General features: G+C 42.3%; 1 protein-coding gene across 5 annotated transcripts in view; it reads right to left on the bottom strand.

Moving 5' to 3' along the window:
• The window catches only part of LOC138968240 (carbohydrate sulfotransferase 15-like), a 34,201-nt gene extending 11,570 nt beyond the window's left edge, over positions 1-22,631 (bottom strand). The window contains exons 1-10 of one of the 5 annotated variants that reach the window (XM_070340794.1): positions 22,383-22,631; positions 21,770-21,890; positions 21,547-21,582; positions 20,440-20,582; positions 19,093-19,351; positions 18,375-18,638; positions 17,773-17,916; positions 16,733-16,893; positions 15,989-16,201; positions 7,075-7,154 (exon numbers count right to left, since the gene is read on the bottom strand). In XM_070340794.1, coding sequence (XP_070196895.1) covers positions 16,010-16,201; positions 16,733-16,893; positions 17,773-17,916; positions 18,375-18,638; positions 19,093-19,351; positions 20,440-20,582; positions 21,547-21,582; positions 21,770-21,890; positions 22,383-22,613 — 1,551 coding nt within the window. In that variant the 5' untranslated portion in view covers positions 22,614-22,631 and the 3' untranslated portion in view covers positions 7,075-7,154; positions 15,989-16,009. Of the gene's footprint in view, positions 1-1,183; positions 1,319-4,298; positions 4,552-5,129; positions 5,331-6,991; positions 7,155-10,028; positions 10,169-15,317; positions 16,202-16,732; positions 16,894-17,772; positions 17,917-18,374; positions 18,639-19,092; positions 19,352-20,439; positions 20,583-21,546; positions 21,583-21,769; positions 21,891-22,382 lie in introns of those variants that run through there. The other 4 variants (XM_070340793.1, XM_070340796.1, XM_070340795.1 and 1 more) reach the window with 4 other exon arrangements.

The following is a 22,631-nucleotide window of genomic DNA, read 5'->3' as shown; positions in this document are numbered from 1 at the left end:
ATGTGCGTGCGTGCGTGCGTGTGTGTGTGTGTGTGTGTGTGTAGAGCGATTCAGACTAAACTACTGGACCGATCTTTATGAAATTTGACATGAGAGTTCCTGGGTATGAAATCCCCGAACGTTTTTTTCTTTTTTTTGATAAATGTCTTTGATGACGTCATATCCGGCTTTTCGTGAAAGTTGAGGCGGCACTGTCACGCCCTCATTTTTCAACCAAATTGGTTCAAATTTTGGTCAAGTAATCTTCGACGAAGCCCGGGGTTCGGTATTGCATTTCAGCTTGGTGGCTTAAAAATTAATTAATGACTTTGGTCATTAAAAATCGAAAAATGGTAAAAAAAAATAAAAATTTATAAAACGATCCAAATTTACGTTTATCTTATTCTCCATCATTTGCTGATTCCAAAAACATATAAATATGTTATATTCGGATTAAAAACAAGCTCTGAAAATTAAATATATAAAAATTATTATTAAAATTAAATTGTCCAAATCAATTTAAAAACACTTTCATCTTATTCCTTGTCGGTTCCTGATTCCAAAAATATATAGATATGATATGTTTGGATTAAAAACACGCTCAGAAAGTTAAAACAAAGAGAGGTACAGAAAAGCGTGCTATCCTTCTTAGCGCAACTACTACCCCGCTCTTCTTGTCAATTTCACTGCCTTTGCCATGAGCGGTGGACTGACGATGCTACGAGTATACGGTCTTGCTGAAAAATGGCAGCTACTTGACTAAATGTTGTATTTTCGCCTTACGCGACTTGTTTTTTATTACAGCTGTACAAAACATTAAGTTCATAATTTTGTCCCAGATTGTTTCATTCGCGTTGCTTTGATGCATAGCCGCGCACTATCGAATGTAGTCTTTTTGACATCTGGCAAGCATACAAGAACAAACACAACAATTGACAAATAAATAAAATAAAAAAATTAAAAAAATAAAAATAAATAAATAAAATAAAATAAAATAAAATAAAATAAAATAAAATGAATAAAAAATAAAATAAAATAAAATAAAATAATAAAATAAAATAAAATAAAATAAAATTTAAAAAAATTGTTTTTAACATGCCAGGTTTGTTTTGGTCACACATTTTTGGGGGCATAGAATTGAAACTATTGCCTGTCCTTTGCTTACCGGTAAAAATCATCCAATCAAAAAGAACACAACACTTACATGTAATCAAACGCTTGAGTTCCTTCTGTCTTTTTTCAGCCTGCGCTTTCTCCAGGTAAAGGGCTAGGACCCTAAAACCTCTGATGTAACTGTCGAATGGCTTTGGCGTGCTCTTCGTGCGACGACCAATGTACCCTGAAGATGATAATCAGCGAGAGGGTCATATAATCTATGTATCCTACAGTATGAACAATAACAATAACAATAACAACACTTTGCGGGGATTTGTTGTTGTTGTTGTTGTTGTTGTTGTTGTTGTTGTTGTTGTTGTTGTTGTTGTTGAAGAAGAAGCTCATTGCCTTTAATTTTAGCACAGTGTATAGAACTAGCTATGTATCGATTGAGCATTTGATTTCCCTTCTTTGAGCCATGTGACGTCAGAGTCTGACCAAAAAAATGTTTTAGGCGGCTAGCCGAGACTACAAAAGAGTGCATGTTTTTGTGCGTTCAATCGAAAAGAATAAAAAATGCTCGCGCTGGACCCGAGTACTTTTCAGACTGGCTCGCTCCCCCAGTATGAAAGTTTTTGTCTTGTGCACGTTTAAGACCAAGTGATTGCTCTGTGTGAATTACAGGCATTCCCTTTGCTATATAAGTACATTGCATGCGAGCCGAGGATGTGCGTGGTGACTGGCCTTTCTCTTTTATTTGATCACAGTGAAAAATATACTGCCGACCCTCTTCATAACTGGTGAACTGGTGGCCCACGAAGTTCTTTTACTGTCCTGGCTCGCGGATTCTTGCATTTACCACGCCCCAGGTAGTTTTACCAAATTCTTTAATGTAAAGTGAAGGTAAAAGACTGAAACATATGTAAACAAAGGAAACCATAAGAAAAAAATACAAATTAATATGATAAGAATCAAAACACAAAATCGCGACCTCTAAACCACCGCAGTCGCGACCGAGCAACCAACGCTTGGTAGAAAATGGGGTACACAACAAATCAAATTATTTAAACACACAACGCGCAAAGCCTGGCAAATCGTCTCGCATGCGAGACGCATGCTTTTTATGAGCTATATTTCTCGTCAGTGTGTGACGCGTTCGGCTTTTCTCGTCAGTGTGTGACGCGTTCGGCTGTTCTATCAGCTCAATGGCTGCGTGTTGCCCCGCCGGTGTGAACTCCTCCTACGGCCAAGTCGTTTTTGTGGTTTATTTCGCATTTAGGTCCCAGGTAACATTATGAAGTTTCAATACGATCAATCGGACCTATTATCAAGTTAGTGTATCAACTTTTGAACGAACTGCGCCCAGTAGTTTCCCAGCAATAAGCTGTTAAGTCGAGACAGACACACACACAGACAGACACACAATTAAAGTCTGCTGAGCCCAAGTACTAGCGTACTCGGGGATAAAAGTAATTCTTAGTCTTACTAAAAATCGATCGACACATCAATGTTATTTGTATTATTGACCAAAATATGACATATGGCACAGATCTCGACTGACATTGTTCACATCGACCGCTGGCGCAGTCGTGTAAAATTTCATATTTTGGTTAAAACTACAAATAACGTATAATACTATTATCAACAACACACGAAGAAGAAAACATATTCATGTCCTACAGGCTATTAAGTTACGCCTATTAAGGACTAGTCTGTAGGGATATGTTATTTCGAAAAGAAAAGATGAAGAAAAAAGCCGGAACCAGGCAAGTACCTGCAAGTGTAAATTTACCCTACCAGGGAAGGGGTGAGGATACAATATGATAAGAACATGAGTATGAAATTGATAAAATACAATCGTAACTGTACAGATTTCCATGTGTTACTGTTACATTCTTCATGGGAGCGGGCCAGTAAGATATAGCATTTTGATTGAACAACATACGATAAGAAACAACACAATCATGATTCTGCTCACAGGGATGGCCAAATCGTCCGCCCGATCGCCAGGGGCGAGTAAAAAATCCGCCGGGCTAATAGAAACCGTCTGGCAGCTCGCCCGGCTGGCCAGTGAAAATTCTGGTGAAATGCAACACTTTTGGTTGTACTATTGAATTTTAAAGCCATATATACAGTGAAGATGCAGGAACTTCTGTAGTCTGCAAAATCATCGCCATGTGAGAGAAAAACCCAATGCTCCTGTGCGAGTCCACGCTTTTTTTTATTTAGTCAAGTTTTGACTAAATATTTTAACATCGAGGGGGAATCGAAACGAGGGTCGTGGTGTATGTGCGTGCGTGTGTGCGTGTGTGCGTGTGTGCGTGCGTGTGTGTGTGTGTGTGTGTGTAGAGCGATTCAGACTAAACTACTGGACCGATCTTTATGAAATTTGACATGAGAGTTCCTGGGTATGAAATCCCCGAACGTTTTTTTCTTTTTTTTGATAAATGTCTTTGATGACGTCATATCCGGCTTTTCGTGAAAGTTGAGGCGGCACTGTCACGCCCTCATTTTTCAACCAAATTGGTTCAAATTTTGGTCAAGTAATCTTCGACGAAGCCCGGGGTTCGGTATTGCATTTCAGCTTGGTGGCTTAAAAATTAATTAATGACTTTGGTCATTAAAAATCGGAAAATTGTAAAAAAAAATAAAAATTTATAAAACGATCCAAATTTACGTTTATCTTATTCTCCATCATTTGCTGATTCCAAAAACATATAAATATGTTATATTCGGATTAAAAACAAGCTCTGAAAATTAAATATATAAAAATTATTATCAAAATTAAATTGTCCAAATCAATTTAAAAACACTTTCATCTTATTCCTTGTCGGTTCCTGATTCCAAAAACATATAGATATGATATGTTTGGATTAAAAACACGCTCAGAAAGTTAAAACAAAGAGAGGTACAGAAAAGCGTGCTATTCTTCTTAGCGCAACTACTACCCCGCTCTTCTTGTCAATTTCACTGCCTTTGCCATGAGCGGTGGACTGACGATGCTACGAGTATACGGTCTTGCTGAAAAATGGCAGCTACTTGACTAAATATTGTATTTTCGCCTTACGCGACTTGTTTTAATTGTGTAAAGAAATCTAACACTCATAATTTGTTGTGTGGTATGTACCGGGCCAGCAAAATTCCTGACGGGCTAGTGACTTTCTTGAAGTGACTCGCCCGGCTGGCGAGTTAGAATTAGTAGATTTGGCCATCCCTGTGCTCACCATATTTGTACCAGCTCCACCACAAACGCTCCTTGCCAAACGATCCGAAGTTGGGCACGAGGTCGGGATGCATGCTGATCCGACGGTACATGTCCGTCGTGCCGGACTTGGAGCAGCACAAGATGTGGAAGTACGGCAAGCAGGACAGCGAACTGACGGACGCGGGAGGTGCCGGAACCTTAGCGTTGGACGTCTGAGTAATGTTCTCCCACCAGCAAGGATTTTTCAGGCGAGGGTCGTAGCTTGGCTTGGGCTGCCATGTAAATTGGAATACAATAGGAGTGAGAAAAAAAGAAAATGCTCATACGACTCACCTTTGTCATTCGTAATATGAATATGAAACAAAATATCTGCTTTGGTTTTTCTAGAACCAGAGCCTGTTGATTGAATCCCTAATGAAATTTTCCACACAGGTGAAACAAACATGGAAATAGCTCTCTTAATTTTCTGACCGGAAGCGCCTAATAATTTGTTTTCATAAATCCAGCATGTTCCTCTGCGATGAAATCAATATGAAAACAAGAATGCGCTTTTTTATGAGAAGACCACAAAGGATCGAGGTTGTTGCTCAATACAGAAAGATACTTAGGACCCCCTTCCTTACTTTCATTTTAAATATTTCATTAGATGAAACACACATGACAACTTGTAATCTTCCGTTTCGTGCAATTACTATCATTTCATTCACCATCACCATACCTGCCACCAAGTTATCCAATCAAATCGCTTCCCTACCTTCCTTTTTCTTACCTGCCTCCCGCCCAATTCAGTACCCCCCCCCTCCCAGCCCCCTCCGCAACCCCTTAAAAAAAGGCAACATCTCAAACTCACCAAGCACAAGAGGTCTTCAACCTCTCCCAGAGTCTCGTTACTGCCCACGCAGACGGCGCGAGATTTGCCGAGAAAAATGCTGGTAAGGAAACTGGAACTGTTCCTGTAGCTAAGCATGTTTCCTGCGCTCCCATCGTCCACGTCAACAAACAGGTCCGAGGCAAGATCCGGGGGGAGGGTCGCTGCCATTGGGGGAGGGTCCTGTGGGAAAAACAAAAATCATGGCATTTTGTCTGTAACGATTTAGAAAGGCTTTTTAGCCCCTTCTAGTAAGAAGCCTTAAACAATACCCCCCCCCCCCCCCCCCGCGCCATTGCGTTTGTACGTGTATGGTCGTTTATTGATTTCTAAAACCGACATGAGGGACAATTTGTGACAAGATTCTCTTTTTGGACAGGAAGCAGTCGTGATGTTGATTTTAGGTATTTGCCCAAGTGGAGGGGTGTTCTCATCCCATGTCAAACACTAGCCAGATTTGAGGGAGTGACTGTGTTCACGTGAAGAACTGCGTCTTTAATAGGGCATGATCGTATGTCTGGTAAACTCTTGGTTTTTTTACGAGAGAGAAAGAATTGAATTGAATTGAATTGAATTGAATTGAATTAAACTTTGTTTAACAAGGATTAAGATTTAAGGCTACGCCTTTTCTTACAATCTGTCCTTGGGACGCATAGACACACAATTATATAATTAAAAAAATTAAAAATTAAAAAGTTAAAAAATTTAACCAACAAAAGGAGGTCGGAAAACTTCAGCACGTGATAATAAAGATGACGATGATGATGATGATGACGATGATGATGATGATGATGATGATGAAGATGAGGCATGAAGAGCAAACATAAAATCAAATGCATACTATGCAGGTAATTATAAATACAAGCTGGTAGCAATCGAACATGTAGCAATAGTACAACAAAAATATGTTCAGAACATACAATGCACAGCATATCTTTGACTTAATACTAAGTGTGGTAAATCAAAAGGCGTTAAACTACTCAGACATTAAGTGGTTTTTAACACATTTTTAATTTTTTTTAATGACTTTAAGTGCTTAAAGGATGATGGAAGCGAATTCCAAACTGAAGTACCCGAAAAAGCAAGACTGGTCTTATGTACAGGTCAATTCGTGGAATCGGTGGGATCAAGTTGACCGACCCATATCTGTGGGTAGCTTTATTAAATAATGATGTAATGTAAATCTGCACTTTACCGTAATACAATTTATGCATGAAGAGAGAGAGAGAGAGAGAGAGAGAGAGAGAGAGAGAGAGGGAGAGAAAGACAGAGACAGAGACAGAGACAGAGAGACAGAGGGAGAGAGAGAGAGAGACAGAGACAGAAAGAGACAGACAGACAGAGAGCGAGAGAGATTAACAGGCAGAAAGAGAGAGCGAAAGAGACTGAGAGAGAGAGAGAGAGAGTGAGAGAGAGACACACACACACACATAGGCCGGGGGGGGGGGAGTGGCAGGAGGGGGGGGGGGGGGGGGGGGGAGAAGATGTGAGTGTTATATTTGTGGCTACAAATTACAATACAATAATTAAGGATTGGCTGAAGAACGATCAACGGCAGCACACACCCGTTGAGCTAATAAACGTGCAGATCAAATACCACACGGAACGGACATAAACTCGTCCGCATATTTTATGTATGCACCGACTGTCAAATTATCGATGGGACTGAATATCAAATGTCAGCTCAATGGTGAGGAAGGTGGCCTTACACAATAGACACCACCAGAAACAACAAGAAAAGAAAATGCTTACACGACTCTCCTTCGCCATTCCCCATAACGGAGAGATTCAGCTGAAAGCTGACACTTCAAAATATCTGTTTAATGACACTATTTTCAACATACCCCGACAGCCTTGTGGAGTGAGTCAGAGGAGCTTGCTCGCAGTAGTTGTGAGGGAGTCTGGAAGATGAGAATCAGCAGGCCAAGCAGAGCGATGCCTACCACCACCACGCCCACGGCTTGCATCAGCTTCAGTCGTATCAGGTTCAACAGCGCCATGGTCCAACTGTAAATAAAAACAAGTCACGTAAGGCGAAATTACTACAGTTAGTCAAGCTGTGGAACTCACAGAATGAAACTGAACGCACTGCATTTTTTCACATTGAGCGTAGTCCGCCGCTTGTGCATAACGGAGTGAAACTGACGAGCCTGTTCAGCGCGGTAGTGGTTTCGCTGTGCTGCATAGCACGCTTTTCTGTACCTCTCTTCGTTTTAACTTTCTGAGCGTGTTTTTAATCCAAACATATCATATCTATATGTTTTTGGAATCAGGAACCGACAAGGAATAAGATGAAATTGTTTTTAAATCGATTTCGGAAATTTAATTTTGATCATAATTTTTATATTTTTAATTTTCAGAGCTTGTTTTTAAACCAAATATAACCTATTTATATGTTTTTTGAATCAGGAAATGATGTAGAACAAGAAGAACGTACATTTGAATCGTTTTATATTAAAAAATATTTTATTACAATTTTCAGATTTTTAATGTCCAAAGTCATAAATTAATTTTTAAGCCACCAAGCTGAAATGCAATACCAAAGTCCGGCCTTTGTCGAAGATTGCTTTACAAAAATTTCAATCAATTTGATTCAAAAATGAGGGTGTGACAATGCCGCCTCAACTTTTACAAAAAGCCGGATATGACATCATCAAAAGTATTTATAAAAAAAAAACGTCCGGGGATATCATTCCCAGGAACTCTCATGTAAAATTTCATAAAGATCGGTCCAGTAGTTTGGTCTGAATCGCTCTACACACACACACACACACACACACACGCACAGACAGACAGACAGACACACACACACACACACACACACACACATACACCACGACCCTCGTCTCGATTCCCCCTCTATGTTAAAACATCTAGTCAAAACTTGACTAAATGTAATGATGAGAACATTTTGTTCAACAGAAACACCACACATGACCAGTTCATTGTAGGGGTTTTGTACGGCTATTACTCATTAGTTTGTAGTCACCGACATCACCAGACAACACCCCCCCCCCCCCCCCACGCCTCACACACGCAGTAACACAAATACACACACTCACACCGATACCACCCCCCCTTTCGCACACGCACATATAAACACACGCACACATAAACACACGCACTTAAACAAACTATGATACACATATACATACACCCACTCACACAACCATAAACGCACACACACACGCACGAACGCACAGACACACACGCACATGAACACACACACAAACACAAACATACACCCCCCGCACACACACGAACACACACAAACACACATACACACCCTCTACCCCCCCCCCCCCACACACACACACGCTTGCACACACATACACACACACATACACCCACACACACGCACGCACACACACACACACACACACACACACACACACACACACACGCACACACACACACACACTGACAAAGCTTATGATAAAATATTCTGTGTTTTTCTCGAATACGGAAATTAGACAATTTAGGGGTTGGGATATCGATAGTGTATGCGTCATAGCTCACATTTTCATCTGCCCACAGATACTGATCAGTATTCTGAGTGTATATGCAGTAATAATGTACCTGTATTTGTACACAATTTAATTTTTGTTTAGATTCTCATGGTTTGATGTAAACGTTTTCAAGTGAAATCGTACCACACTGAATGCTCAAAATCAGCCATAGCGAAATTGCAAAATTGCGCGTTTAACAAATTTCACCAAAAAACAGTGTACACTCCCATTTTTATCATGATTTGGCTTTCTAAGAAGGAATCTTCAAACAGTTCATCAGAAATACCTATTTGTAAAGACATATAATAATCATAAAATGTTTTAAAAAATGGCAACAAATCGCCCTCAGATCATAGAACAATAAAACAAGCCCGCCAACAATAAGAGGCTTCATCTATTTTATGCATGCTTAGGATGTAAATGATCATTAGAAAAGCAATTTTCAGCTTTTTCATTACGTTTGATCTTTGGGCGATCTTCCGCTATAACGCAGGCAAACAAACACATTAATTCAAACCAAATAAATATACTTCTTGAACGTCCAAGGGGAAAACCCTAACGAAACCACACCAAGAACATCCAAACAAAACCAAAGATTTGAAACCTAAGCCAAACCAACCAAAATCCAACAGAACCAAAACCAAAACCGCGAAATCTTGTTTAACCTTCGCCGGTCGTCGTGGGTCCGTGTGGACCCAGAAGGGTGTTTAATTGCAAATATCTCTTAAACCAGTTGGACGTTTTTAATGAGCTTTTAAGAATGCCTCAGACACCGAAAAAGCTCTTATGTCCTAAAAGATCATTACATTTCACCGAGAAGTAATTAAAAAACAAAGGTCAAATTTAGACTACTCACGGAAGACATCGCGGGGCCGTGCGGACCCATGTTTCTCAAACTAAAGGAACTTACGTAAAAACTAGGGAGAGAAGTCACAAACCTTCTGGTATTGGCTCTAAACATCATTTTCTACGATCTGTTTATTGTTGGAGTTAATAAGCAAGTCGCGTGGAGCGAAATTAATACATAACAATGTGAGTCCACACGGCCCCACGACGTCTACAGAAGGGTATTCACGTTTTTCCTTTTTTGAGAAGCTTTAGTCCGCACGGTAATAATTAAATTAATAATTCAATTTCATTACTTCTCGCGGAAATTTAACCACGGCGTCTACGGAAGGGGATGCACGTTTTTACTTCTTCGGAAAGCATGGGTCTACGGAAGGGTATGCATATTTTTCCTTCTTTGAGAAGCATGGGTCCGCACGGCCCCACGATGTCTTCCGTGTGTAGTCGATAACCCGGTCGGGCGAAGGTTAAGTAAATCTTTTTTGGTTCTCGGCAAACAATAACAAAAAATTCACACAAATCCTACCTTCGATCACATCAGAATCCGAAGAGCAAAGTCTATAATCCAAGCAACGACATTGCATGTAAAACACACACACATGTAAAATAAAGCCAACAGCTAATGTAGCAATAACAATGATTATTCACGTATTGATCCAAACTAAACACGCACGCACCGTCCTACAGCAAAAAATCCCTACGCGCTTGGGGATGACAGCTTTAAAGACAAACGACACCGATTAAACTGACAAACCAAGACGTCTCTTCTTAGCCCTCTCGTCCGAAGTGAAATCTCTTTCGTAAACATTGGAATTTAAGTTGGAGAAAACGTCATACTGCGAATAATGGCGTCATGTAAATAAGCTGTCACTTCTGCATGTCTTCGAAGGGCTGACAAGACATTTCGAGAACGAAGATTGTCTCGATGACTTCGTCAAATCGACACTAGAAGATTACTCGTAAGGTCACCACCAGGCGGTGCATGTATCGGTATCGTATATCATTAAGAGCCTACTAAATCAAATAATAGTTTAGAGTCACGGGCTTCTACAATGATATAACGGCCTCAGCTCCAATAAGAATCTGTCCAGCATTTTATAAGAATCACCGTCTACACAGACAGGTAAACGGACAGACAAACAGACAGGCCAGCTGACCCGGACACACAGACAGGCACACAAAGACACTTGCATAGACACAGAGACGCAGACACAGACACAGACACACGCACAAACACACACACACACACATACACACACACACGCACGCACACACACACACACACACACACACACACGGCCCACACACACACACACACACACACACACACACACACACACACACACACACACACAGAGTCGTAACACTTGTAAATCCTTTTTGGATCTCGGCATATGGTTGGGTCACAGAATCACTGAATGAACAAATCAGCCCTTATGGATTGCTTTGACATTTTCTGTCTAGTTGAAATACAAAACTCACTTAACATGTGAATTATAACAGTTACAGCAGTTGCAAGAATGTAGATATTTTTTGGCTCACGTAAGTGTAGCCTATGCGATGCTAACTTTTGTCTGTCTGTGCGTGCGTGCGTATGTATGTTTGTATGTCTGTGGTAGAAACTTTAACATTTGAAGACGTCATATTACATTGACGTCACATTATAACGTACGAGGGTTAGACGTCACGCGATGGAATTACTGAAAGTCTCGGTGATTGTTATTTTGAGCGGGCCGAGACTATTTGGCAGTCGTGTCCATGCAATACACATCTATGGTCCATGTAAGTAGGCTACATGCAGACAGACAGATCTAGATCTAGTGTCTCGCTTTCTTGCACAGTTTCACCTATGCTCTTTCTGTGTGTGTGTGTTTGTGTGTGTGTGTGTGTGTGTGTGTGTGTGTGTGTGTGTGTGTGTGTGTGTGTGTCAGTGTGTGTGTGTGTGTGTACTGTGTGTGCGTATGTGTGACGGAGTGATTGAGTTTGTGTTACTGTTTGTCGATTTCTTACGTGAGCCTTGAAGGCTTCGCCTCTTGTTTTCGTGTGTTGTTAATGTTGGTTGTATTATTTTGTATTGACATTTTTGATGGCCATCACATTATGGAAACCCTTAGTTACCAGAGAAAACGATTATCACCTGGTATTTTCCAACAAGAAGGTGACACACTTTTGACAGCATAAGAATTACATCAACGTGTTTATAACACGCAATAAGCAAACAACTCATACGGTAGAGATTTTTAATTGTTTTGAGTAATTTCAGTCGCCGTTGACTTGTGACAGCTGTAGCTCAGCCGATAGACACGCACGATTGAGATTAGTTAAGTGACTGGTTTTCTGGCGACGGCTGATCTGATATCGATGTGTGGATGTGCGCGATTCTTCTATATAGTAGTCCTTCATTTGCAGCGTTTTTCCTTTAAATGCATCATCTGTTAATCGACAGATGAGCAGTCACAATAGACGTCGTTTATACCCCAGAAACAGGTCGATAACACAGACGAGTTGCTTGGGGCGGTGCGAACCGAAGCAATCGCAGCTAGTGCGCTTTTCAAAACCCCGTTTATTGGGGCAGTGCAGAAAAGCGCGCGCGAAGCGATCCGCGAGCAGCTTTGGCAAGCACTGTTTTCCAAGATTCAGTGATCTGGTGATGGCGGCGGTGTTTGAACTGCGATTGCTTGTAGCCTGTCGCGGTCTACTCGGCGTGGTTTTCGACGTGAACCGAGAGATCCACTGCTTTTGATGCTTTATTGACCACCCCATCTAACATTCCCATCATAACGACGTTCTGTCTGACAATTTCAATTATCGAATTTTCTGCTAGCTAAGGTATCAAAACTTTCTTTCGCACCTCGCATTATCGTGTCTAATTTTTTCTTCGCCATCTTGAAGCGCTCTGTCTCCATAAGATCCGTTGCATAGGCAAATGAAAGTGACTTTGATGAGAAAAAGCACATCGATTCCTATGCAACTCATTGCTGGAGTCGTCAGGTGTGGACATACAGAACGGCCTGTCGTCCAAAGGGAGGTAATAAACGGCCTGTCGTCCAAAGGGAGGTAATAAACAGTGTGGCTGTTGACTCGTGCATGGTTTTTACGACGTCGAGGGCTGTCTGCAAGTGGTAATGATTTTTTGTTATACATGCATTCTTGTTGTTTTGTGGACCAAACAGAAAGACTTCTTTTCGTCTTCTTCTGCTTCCATGGCCCACAACTCCCGCTTGCATGTGTATTTAAAAAAACAAACCTTAAGATTCAAAAAACACTTTTATTTTTTTCAAACATTTATTTGTACAGTTAAAGGCACAGTAAGCCTCCCGTAAACCATCACAGAGCTCCCCGAGCGTCTAAATACAGTACAAGCATACTTCCATTTGAACGCTCACCGAACGGGAACATCCTGTCTGCTTTCTGTCGAGCGTGAGACATTTTCAAAGAATTTATTTTCGTAGACTTGTTCCGTTAACAACAACGGCGCCTCGTTTTTGCGCTAGACCTAACTTTTAAAATCTAAATAATAAATTGACAGCTTGTTACACAAACATTCTTTAATCATAAAAGAATTCGTTTTTCATCAAGACAAGATCAGAACAATTCGAAGTTGTGAAAGTTTAAAAAAAGAAAAGCCCGGAAGCAGGGTCACGCAAGGGTCGTAGCAGACGACGGCCGGTTTATCAGTGCAAATCGCCGTTCCTCTCAATAGTCAAAAGCCATCGCTAGAGTTCTTGTGAACCACAGCCGTTGTCAAGTTTCGTGCATAAAAAAAACGTGCTATTGTAGATAAGCTCACGTCGAGTCGCATTCAAATGACTAACTATGACGACTGCATTGTGAAAAGGGAAAACTGGATCACACGGGTTCACGATGGCTCAGGGGTAAGATAAACCACGCAAAAATAAATTCTTTGAAAATTGTTCGCTCTTTACGGAGGGCACCTAGGATGTTCTCAATTGGTGAGTGTTTAAATGAAATGGTGTTTGTACTGTGTGTAAAAGCCTGACCGTATCTGTGATGGTTTACGGGAGGCTTACTCTGCCTTTAAGATAGAATTCATGCTGTGTTACGTGTTCTTAATATACTTGCGCGAGGTAGATGAAAGTACAGCGTGCAGCTGCATGCAGTGATTTTCACTGCGAAAGTTTTGTTTTGCGCAGCAAACATTGTAAATGTGCCCCACAATAAACGCAATACGACATAAATGTGCACAAAAACATCATAACAATTTGAGCTTTTTCATAACCGCAAACGGAGACCATTTATGATTTTTGATAACCACTGAGACTCGGCGCGTAACCTCTACATAACACGGCATGAGTATCTTAACTTTATAGATGAATGTTTTTTTCCCTCTCCTTTCTTCATAGAAAAAAGGTGTTTTTGTACCACAGTTTGATCAAATCACTCTGCCAGTCTACCTGCGCAGGTAAGGTAGGAGGAAGAGTAGGAGGAAGAGGGGGAAGAAGAGAGACGGGAATAAGGGAAGGATGGAGGAGAAGGAGGATATGTAAGGAAACGAAAAGGAGGGAGAGAACATGATGAAAAGCTCCCGTAGAATAGTAAGAAGAACAAGAACAAAAAGAAGACCAAGACAGCAATACGTCTGTCAAGGACTGAAAGGTCGACAAGTAAACCTTTGCATCATAACTTGCCTTCCAGTAGCCTAGCAGCTGCACGCACGTTTTGTTATGAACACATTAATGATTGTCAATAATTGGCAAACATGATTCCCTTATCGTTTCCGTCTCACCGGAAAACGATACACATGTTGAAAATCCATAGATCGAAACACGCACAAACAAACACACAAACACACACGCACACACACACACTTACACACACACACATAAAAACACACTCACACACACACACACACACACAGAAAAACACACACAGACACACAAGCAAGCAAGCAAACACACACACACACACACACACAAACGCACACACTCACACACACACAGAAAACAAGAAGAGCAAACGCTCGATCGAGTCACTTTCGCAGTTCTGAATATTATATGAGGCATCAGATGGACAGGAAGAAATTGCTATTCACAACACAATGAGTCACGTTCACATAAAATTTGAGCCCGGTCACTTTTATAGTTTCCGAGAAAAGCCCAACGTTAAGTTGTGTGTTGCCGAACAGAAAAGGCTAGTTATCTCCCTTGTTTTTCTGATAACGTTCGTAAAAGGCTACAGATGTAAATACTTTGATGTAAAGAATAATCCTACAAAGTTTCAATCACATCCGATGAACTTTGTCAAAGATATAAAATGTCTAATTTTTCCTTTGACGCTGACCTGTGACCTTGAAAAAGGTCAAAGGTCAACGAAACCATCGTTAAAGTGTAGAGGTCATTGGAGGTCACGACTAAACAAAATATGAGCCCGATCGCTTTGATAGTTTCCGAGAAAAGTCCAACGTTAAGGTGGTGTCTACGGACGGCCGGCCGGCCGGACAGACTAACACTGACCGATTACATAGAGTCACTTTTTCTCAAGTGACTCAAAAACCACTCACACACACACACACAAGCAAGCAAATACACAGACAGACAAACGCACACACACACACACACGCAAGCAAACACACACACATACACTGACAAACACACAGACAAACACACAGACACACACACAAACACACACACACACACACACACACACACACACACAAACATATACACACACAGTCACACACACACACACACACACACGCACACACACACACAGTCACACACACACACACCCACACACCCACACACACAGTCACGCACACACACACACACACACACACACACACACACTTCATATGAACACTGACAACCTTGTTTTATTTCCAACTGGAGATCAACATGACACCATAACTCTATTTCATTGTCGACCAGAGAGACACACAGACTTCGTCAACACACGGAATATTCGCTGCAAACCCAAACCTTCAAATCCAAAATGAAGGGAGGAGAGCGGTGTAACAGGAGGAGACAATCTAAAAAGAATAAGAGCATACTTCTACTTTGTTTTTGCAGGAGCAGACAACCTAAAAAGATTAAAAATATCCTTCTACTTGTTTTAGCAGGAGCAGACAACCTTAACTCAGTAAAAGCATCCTTCTACTTTGCTTCAGCAGGAGCAGACAACCTAAACATAAAAGAATCCTTCCACTTTGCTTTCGCAGGAACCGACAACCAAAAAATAATACAAGTATCATTCTACTTGTTTTAGCAGGAGCAGACAACCTAAAAAGCATAATTCTTTACGCTGTAGCGGAAGCATAAGATCTTTAACACAAAATAACTAGAGCATTCTTTCGCTTGTGTTGCAGGAGCAGGTACTCTAAAAAGATTAAGAGGATCATGCAACTCGCCACTGCATTATCATACAATCTATATTTATATATATATATATAAGAAGGGCATCTTTCTACTTGAGCAGACAATCCGTACTTCTAGTCATTGACCAATGAAATGCGTCGAGACTTCCCACCGCCTCAGCCTCATCGACCAATCAGGGACACGGAGACTCCTGCACCACGATATCATCAATGGCGGCATCCCCGTTGTAGGAATTCCCTCTTACTCCCTCGATGACGAGGTGGAAGGGGGTAGACTGAGGGGGGATGTCAATGGTAGCCTGCCTCCACAGATCCGCCGAGGGTCCGTCACGTGTCCAAATGGGGTTGCCTGTTCCTCCGTTTTTCTGGGTGGAGAGGATGAAGGGGGCATGTGTATGGGTCATGTTTTTTGGAAGGCTGCCCTTTTCAACTGGAAATCTTCACCTTTATTTCTGGCCATATTCACATGTTGATACAGTAGAATGTTTACTATTAAAAATACAACTCTGACAGCAGGGTTGTTAGAACAGATTACGCGGGCTACAGTGCGTGAATTTACAAATCACCACTGTTCTGTTCAATAAGTAAAAAACCAATCCAAAACTCGTCCAGTGTGAGCTTAGCTAGTCAACCAGCTAAGGAATTGCATATCCCCAGCGAAGGGCACACACTCACACACACACACACACACGACTACACACAAAATCTCTCTCACACACACACACACATACACCAATACACACACACTAACTTGACACACAATCTCTCTCACATACACACATACACACAGACACCCATACACACACGTTAACTTGACCCCTCCCCCCCTCCCACCACCCCGCAACACACATAGCTCTTACCACGAAGGCCTTAGGGTCATTCCTACATAAACTTACATTGATCCTGACATTGACGTTGCCAATGCTGTTGCCATAGAGATGGTACCAGAAGGTCAGACAGTAGGCCTGAGAGGGGTTCATTGACGAAGATTCCAGGCGAGCGTTATCTCCATTCACTCTGGCACCGGACGATTCGATAAAGGCGTAGGAACCTTTAGCTGAGAACGCTTTACAATAAATATTCGAACTTGTTGTGTATAAACAGATTTCATTGTTTGTATATGTTTTTCATTACAAAGAAAGAAACTATCTGTCTCTAAAACCTGTACAATAATTGATTTGCAGAAGAGAGAGAGAGAGAGAGAGAGAGAGAGAGAGAGAGAGAGAGAGAGGGAGAGAGAGAGAGAGAGACATACAGAGATAGAGAGAGACAGAGGCAGAGAGAGACTGATAGAGACACAGAGAGGACAGAGAGAGAGGCAGAAAGAGAGAGCTGAGAGGCAGAAAGAGAGAGGCAGAAAGAGAGACAGACAGACAGACAGACAGACACAGAGAGACAAAGCGAGAGAGACAGACAGAGAGAGAGAGGCAGAAAGAAGAGAGAGAGAGAGAAAGAGATTGAGATAAATACAGACAAACACACATACAGTCCAGGGGCGGATCAGTTCATTTTATGGGGGGGGGGGGGGTTTCCAAAAGTATATTGTGAAGATATGTGTGTGAAGGCGCTTCGCGCCGAGCCGACGGCGCGAAGCGCCTAGCTTGCTAGGGGGTTGAAAAAAAGGATGCAAAATGGTGCAATCTGGTGCATTCTGAGGATGATCATTACCAGTTTCAGGCAGCAGATTTTGTCACTGATTAATACCCCCAAAATTGAAACTCAACCCAAAAAAACACACACAAATATTTTTATTTTTTGGCTGGGGGGGGGGGGGGGTCCGAAAACCCCAGAAACCCCCCCCCCCCTCGTCCGCCCCTGCAGTCAGACTGACACAGAAAGGGACAGAGACAGAGAGAGGCAGACTTGACTTTACTTGGACTGATGGGTGACAGGCAGACAGACAGACGGAGAGGGACAGAGAGAGCGTTACACTGACCAGTGCCCAGTGTGTGGTCCTTGGTGGGTCCGGTACCAGCAGAAGGGGTGGGTCCACTCAGTCGTGTCCAGTCAAACCGGTCAGTGTTCGCGTTGGTCCAGCCACAGAAATCCTGCTCAAAGTCGCAGTCGTAGGGAGAAGGCGCTGTTGCAAGAAATGGAAAATAAAATCCCAATAATGTCCATATTTTCTTCGAATGTCGAGGACTTTGTTTCAAACATGTGTGTATTTTTTAAGACCATCCAACACAAGAACATTTTTCCGAGATTCAAGTTTTAAGGTTTATTCTGAGCATAATAGTATTCGTTGTAATTCAATATTAAAGAACAGATAATCAATCCATGTGTTAAGCGGCAAAAAAAGAAAAAAGAAAAAAGGCATGACTAGACAAAAGTCTACATTAATAAAAAAAAAAGATGGAATTACCCCCCCCCTCCCCACAAGAAAAACAACAACAACAACAACAACAACAAAACCACCACCACCACCGCTACCAACAACAACAATCAAACCATGAAGGAAGCAAACAGAAAAAGATAGCAACATAAATTTGACAGGTAGACCAGCGGGAACTCCGTTCGTTCCGTGGAATTGTTACTCACCAACCAGTTGGATGTCTACGTCCTTGCTCACGTGACCAAAGGTGGAGCTCGCTACACACGCGTACACGCCCTCTTCCTCTGACGTCACAGAAGTGAAGATGATGTCATTTCCGACAGAGCGCACGTTGGCGGTGAAGGGTTTGCCGTCTGTCCTTCGCCACGTGACGCCGACTGATGCGTTGCTTGCGTCACAGTGGAGGGTCAGAGGTTGGTGGAGGCGGATTGTTACCACGTCGCTGAAGTTTCCTGAGACGCTTGGCACCTCTGTTAATGATAGACGACACTTATACACGCGCAGCCTGGCGGACAGGGTACCTATACCCCCCTCCCCCCTACCTCTCGTTTTCCCTTCTTTTTTAACAGCTAATTTATCTCTGAGAGACCGTGACAAAGAAGGTGTGAAACGATTAGCAATCAAAGCCTTCATTCAGGGGACAGAACTAAATAAGAACAGCAGCAGAGTTGTCCTACTTAGTTGAGATCCACGATATCTCAGGTGTAACGTACACAGTAGATGCTAGAACGTGTCGTCGGCGTATCCCCTCTTCCATAAAAGCTAGGAACCCAATATTTTGCTGCGACCGTATATTTGTAAGCTTCACATCAAAATTGAGCTCAATTGACCAATACACTAGAGATATGAGTGCGAACAGGACAGAAAGACAGAAGTGAAACCTATACACACCCATTTGTGGCGGGTTTAATAACTAGAACTGACCAACACACAGACAATCTCCTCCAAGCAATCCTCCCTCAGGACCCACATCACCAGCATCGCCCCGAGGACCTTGAGGTCCGGCGCCTCCGGGTCCCCCCTTGGCTCCGGGCTCGCCCGCCGCCCCAGCAGTACCCTTGGGGCCCGGGAGCCCTCGGCCACCTTTCTCACCACGGGCACCTGCTTGCCCGTCAGATCCTGGGCGCCCGAGATCGCCTGGTTCGCCTTTGGGCCCTTCTTCGCCCTTCGCTCCTCGTGGCCCCTGGTTACAATGCGGGTAATGGTTAGTTGGTTGATGCTGACGAGGGTTTAATAAAACAGTGGAACCCCCCCCCCCTCCACCCATTAACGACCTTCAAAAATATAAGAAAAACGGGTCCTAGAAGGTAGGGAATCTTAAATTGGAGGTAAATTTATAGAGGCTATGAAAAGAACATGTGAGAAATGAGAGTCTTACAAAGGAGGATGTCTTAAACTGGAGGTAAATTTATAGAGGCTATGAAAAGAACATGTGAGAAATGAGAGTCTTACAAAGGAGGATGTCTTAAACTGGAGGTAAATTTATAGAGGCTATGAAAAGAACATGTGAGAAATGAGAGTCTTACAAAGGAGGATGTCTTAAACTGGAGGTAAATTTATAGAGGCTATGAAAAGAACATGTGAGAAATGAGAGTCTTACAAAGGACGATGTCTTAAACTGGAGGTAACTTTATAGAGGCTATGAAAAGAACATGTAAGAAATGAGAGTCTTACAAAGGACGATGTCTTAAACTGGAGGTAACTTTATAGAGGCTATGAAAAGAACATGTGAGAAATGAGAGTCTTACAAAGGACGATGTCTTAAACTGGAGGTAACTTTATAGAGGCTATGAAAAGAACATGTGAGAAATGAGAGTCTTACAAAGGACGATGTCTTAAACTGGAGCTAACTTTATAGAGGCTATGAAAAGAACATGTGAGAAATGAGAGTCTTACAAAGGACGATGTCTTAAACTGGAGGTAACTTTATAGAGGCTATGAAAAGAACATGTGAGAAATGAGAGTCTTACAAAGGACGATGTCTTAAACTGGAGGTAAATTATAGAGGCTATGACAAGAACATGTGAGAAATGAGAGTCTTACAAAGGACGATGTCTTAAACTGGGGGTCTTAAAAGAGGGTGTCCTTTGTGTGCGATACCGACAATACATGCACAGCTCTTCTTCTTCTTCTTCTTCTTCTTCTTCTTCTTCTTCATGGGCTGCAGATCCCACGTTTTTTACGTGTATGACCGTTTTTACCCCGCCATTCAGGCAGCCGTACGCCGCTTTCGGGGGGACAAAATCGCTCAAAACACGTCATGTGTCGTACCTGCGGACCCGGACCACCCGTATTGCCTTGCGGACCAGGTGGACCGATCTTTCCTGGCTCTCCCGTTGGACCAGACTCCCCCTTGTCTCCACCAGGACCACTGGTACCGGGCTCGCCTTTCAACCCGTCAATGCCTGCAGGACCTGTTGAGATGAGGAAGCACGCGAGAGGAATATCTTGTTTGGTGTCAATGAATAGACGATATTGGGGTCATCTCCAGTCAGTAATCATTAGTCTAGCGAAGCCGGTGTCAGAGCATTTTTGGCCAACGCTCTACCGCCTCATTGGGCCAATGGACAATGTTTGGAAATAACTCTGTCGGGTTTATGCGTTGTGAAAGAGTGACTACTCTTGGTTTTATCGAGGCAAGCTTTCCCTCGTGGCGTTATAGGCCATTCCAAAGCGCGGGGTGTGTCTGAAACACGTGGACAAGGAGCACGTGTGTAAAGTTTGCCTCAATAAAAGCGTTCACTCTTTCACAGCCCATACAAGCCCGCAAGAGTATTTTTTTCTCCGGATTTCGTCTATTGGGGCAGAGCTATAAACTGGATGTACACAGAAGGATTATTTTCTTTTGCTGATTATTCTTGCAAGTGTAAATCGTGGTGTCAACGAATTAGAGCAGAGGCATGAAACTGAAATCATATGGAAGGATTATTATTTTGTGCTCTCCCCCCCCCCCCCCCATGCCATGATAAGGGGTTGTTGTCATGAACGTTGTTGACTGTGCTGTAAAAATGAAAGCATGTATGCAAGGAAGATTTTTTTGCTGTTTAATTTTGCCATGGTAAAGGACGGTTTCTTTGAATTTGGTTATCTAGTTGTAATGCACTTTTGGTTAGAGCTATGAAGTTGGAAGCGTGTCTTGGCCATCATTCGACTGAAGGATTCACGCATGAACCGTTTAAAATCGGTGGAAAATCGATAGAAAATGTATGGTACTTGTCTCAAATACTACTTGAAACTTGTTGAACATATTAAGTGACAATACCCTGCTGTTTTTAACTTCAGATTTGCTTTATTTGATTGTTTTTGTGATTTTGTTTAAGAATTAACAAAAAGCTTGCTCCGTCAGAATAAGTTGTGAAAACTTGGAGTTGGTCTTACCATGGTCTCCCGTTCCGCCAGTGTCCCCCTTTGGGCCTGAAACATAGACAACAACAACACTGCGCAGTGTAAGTGGAACAATCATGACAACAACAACAACAACAACAACAACAACAACAACAACAACAACAACAACAATGACGACACTCATTTCAACAACAACAACACTTGAACAACAACAACAACAACAACAACAACAACAAGAAGTAAAACCGGCACAGACCAAACTGGCACAAATCGGGATATTGCTGGCAGACAGTCATGAGGACTTGTTCCTGTGTGTTCAGCAGTTGCCTGAACAGGTCTGACAAGGACTGTCGTCTGCCACGCCTCAAGACATCTTCCTGCAAATCATTGCAAACAGGAATACGCGTGCGTTCGTCAATTTATCAGAAATCGTTTATGCGGCTACGATGATTCTTTTCGGAATCTGTCAGTCTGTCTGTCTAATTGTTTGACAGTTTTCTACTGGTAAAAGTAGCTGTCTCAATGTTTTGGAATTGTTTTTCTCACACACATACACACACACACATACACACACACACACACACACACACACACACACACACACACACACACAAGTATATGAACGCATGCACGCGCACTAACGCACGATGCGAAGAACACAAACGCACGCACGCGCGTACGCACGGCTCACACGCGCACGCACGGCACGCATGCACTCACACACAAACACACACACACACACACACACACACACACACACAGACACACACACACACACACACACACACACACCAAACCAACCAATCATTTAAACAAAACACATAAACAAACACATTGCAGCCTAATACAAATCATTTCGTCAAGGTTACCTGAGATCGCATGTCCGCTTCTCTCGAATCACTGTGACTAGCACATGTCTCTTCCAGTTCATCGAGCAGACGATTTCCGGTTACGATGCGTCTGGCGAAATTTGTCAACGAATTTTCCTGCCATATGGAGACTGAAGCAAACGCCGCAGCCTCGAGAAGCAGAAACATGAAAAGAAGAACTATACTACACCAACCATGGTTTTTGGGCTCGCTTTCGTTTTCTTTCTTCATGTTGTTAGTTTCTGCTTC

The sequence above is a fragment of the Littorina saxatilis genome, linkage group LG6, assembly GCF_037325665.1.
Source record: "Littorina saxatilis isolate snail1 linkage group LG6, US_GU_Lsax_2.0, whole genome shotgun sequence".
Taxonomy (NCBI): domain Eukaryota; kingdom Metazoa; phylum Mollusca; class Gastropoda; order Littorinimorpha; family Littorinidae; genus Littorina; species Littorina saxatilis.
This window is presented reverse-complemented; position numbering and strand designations above follow the sequence as displayed.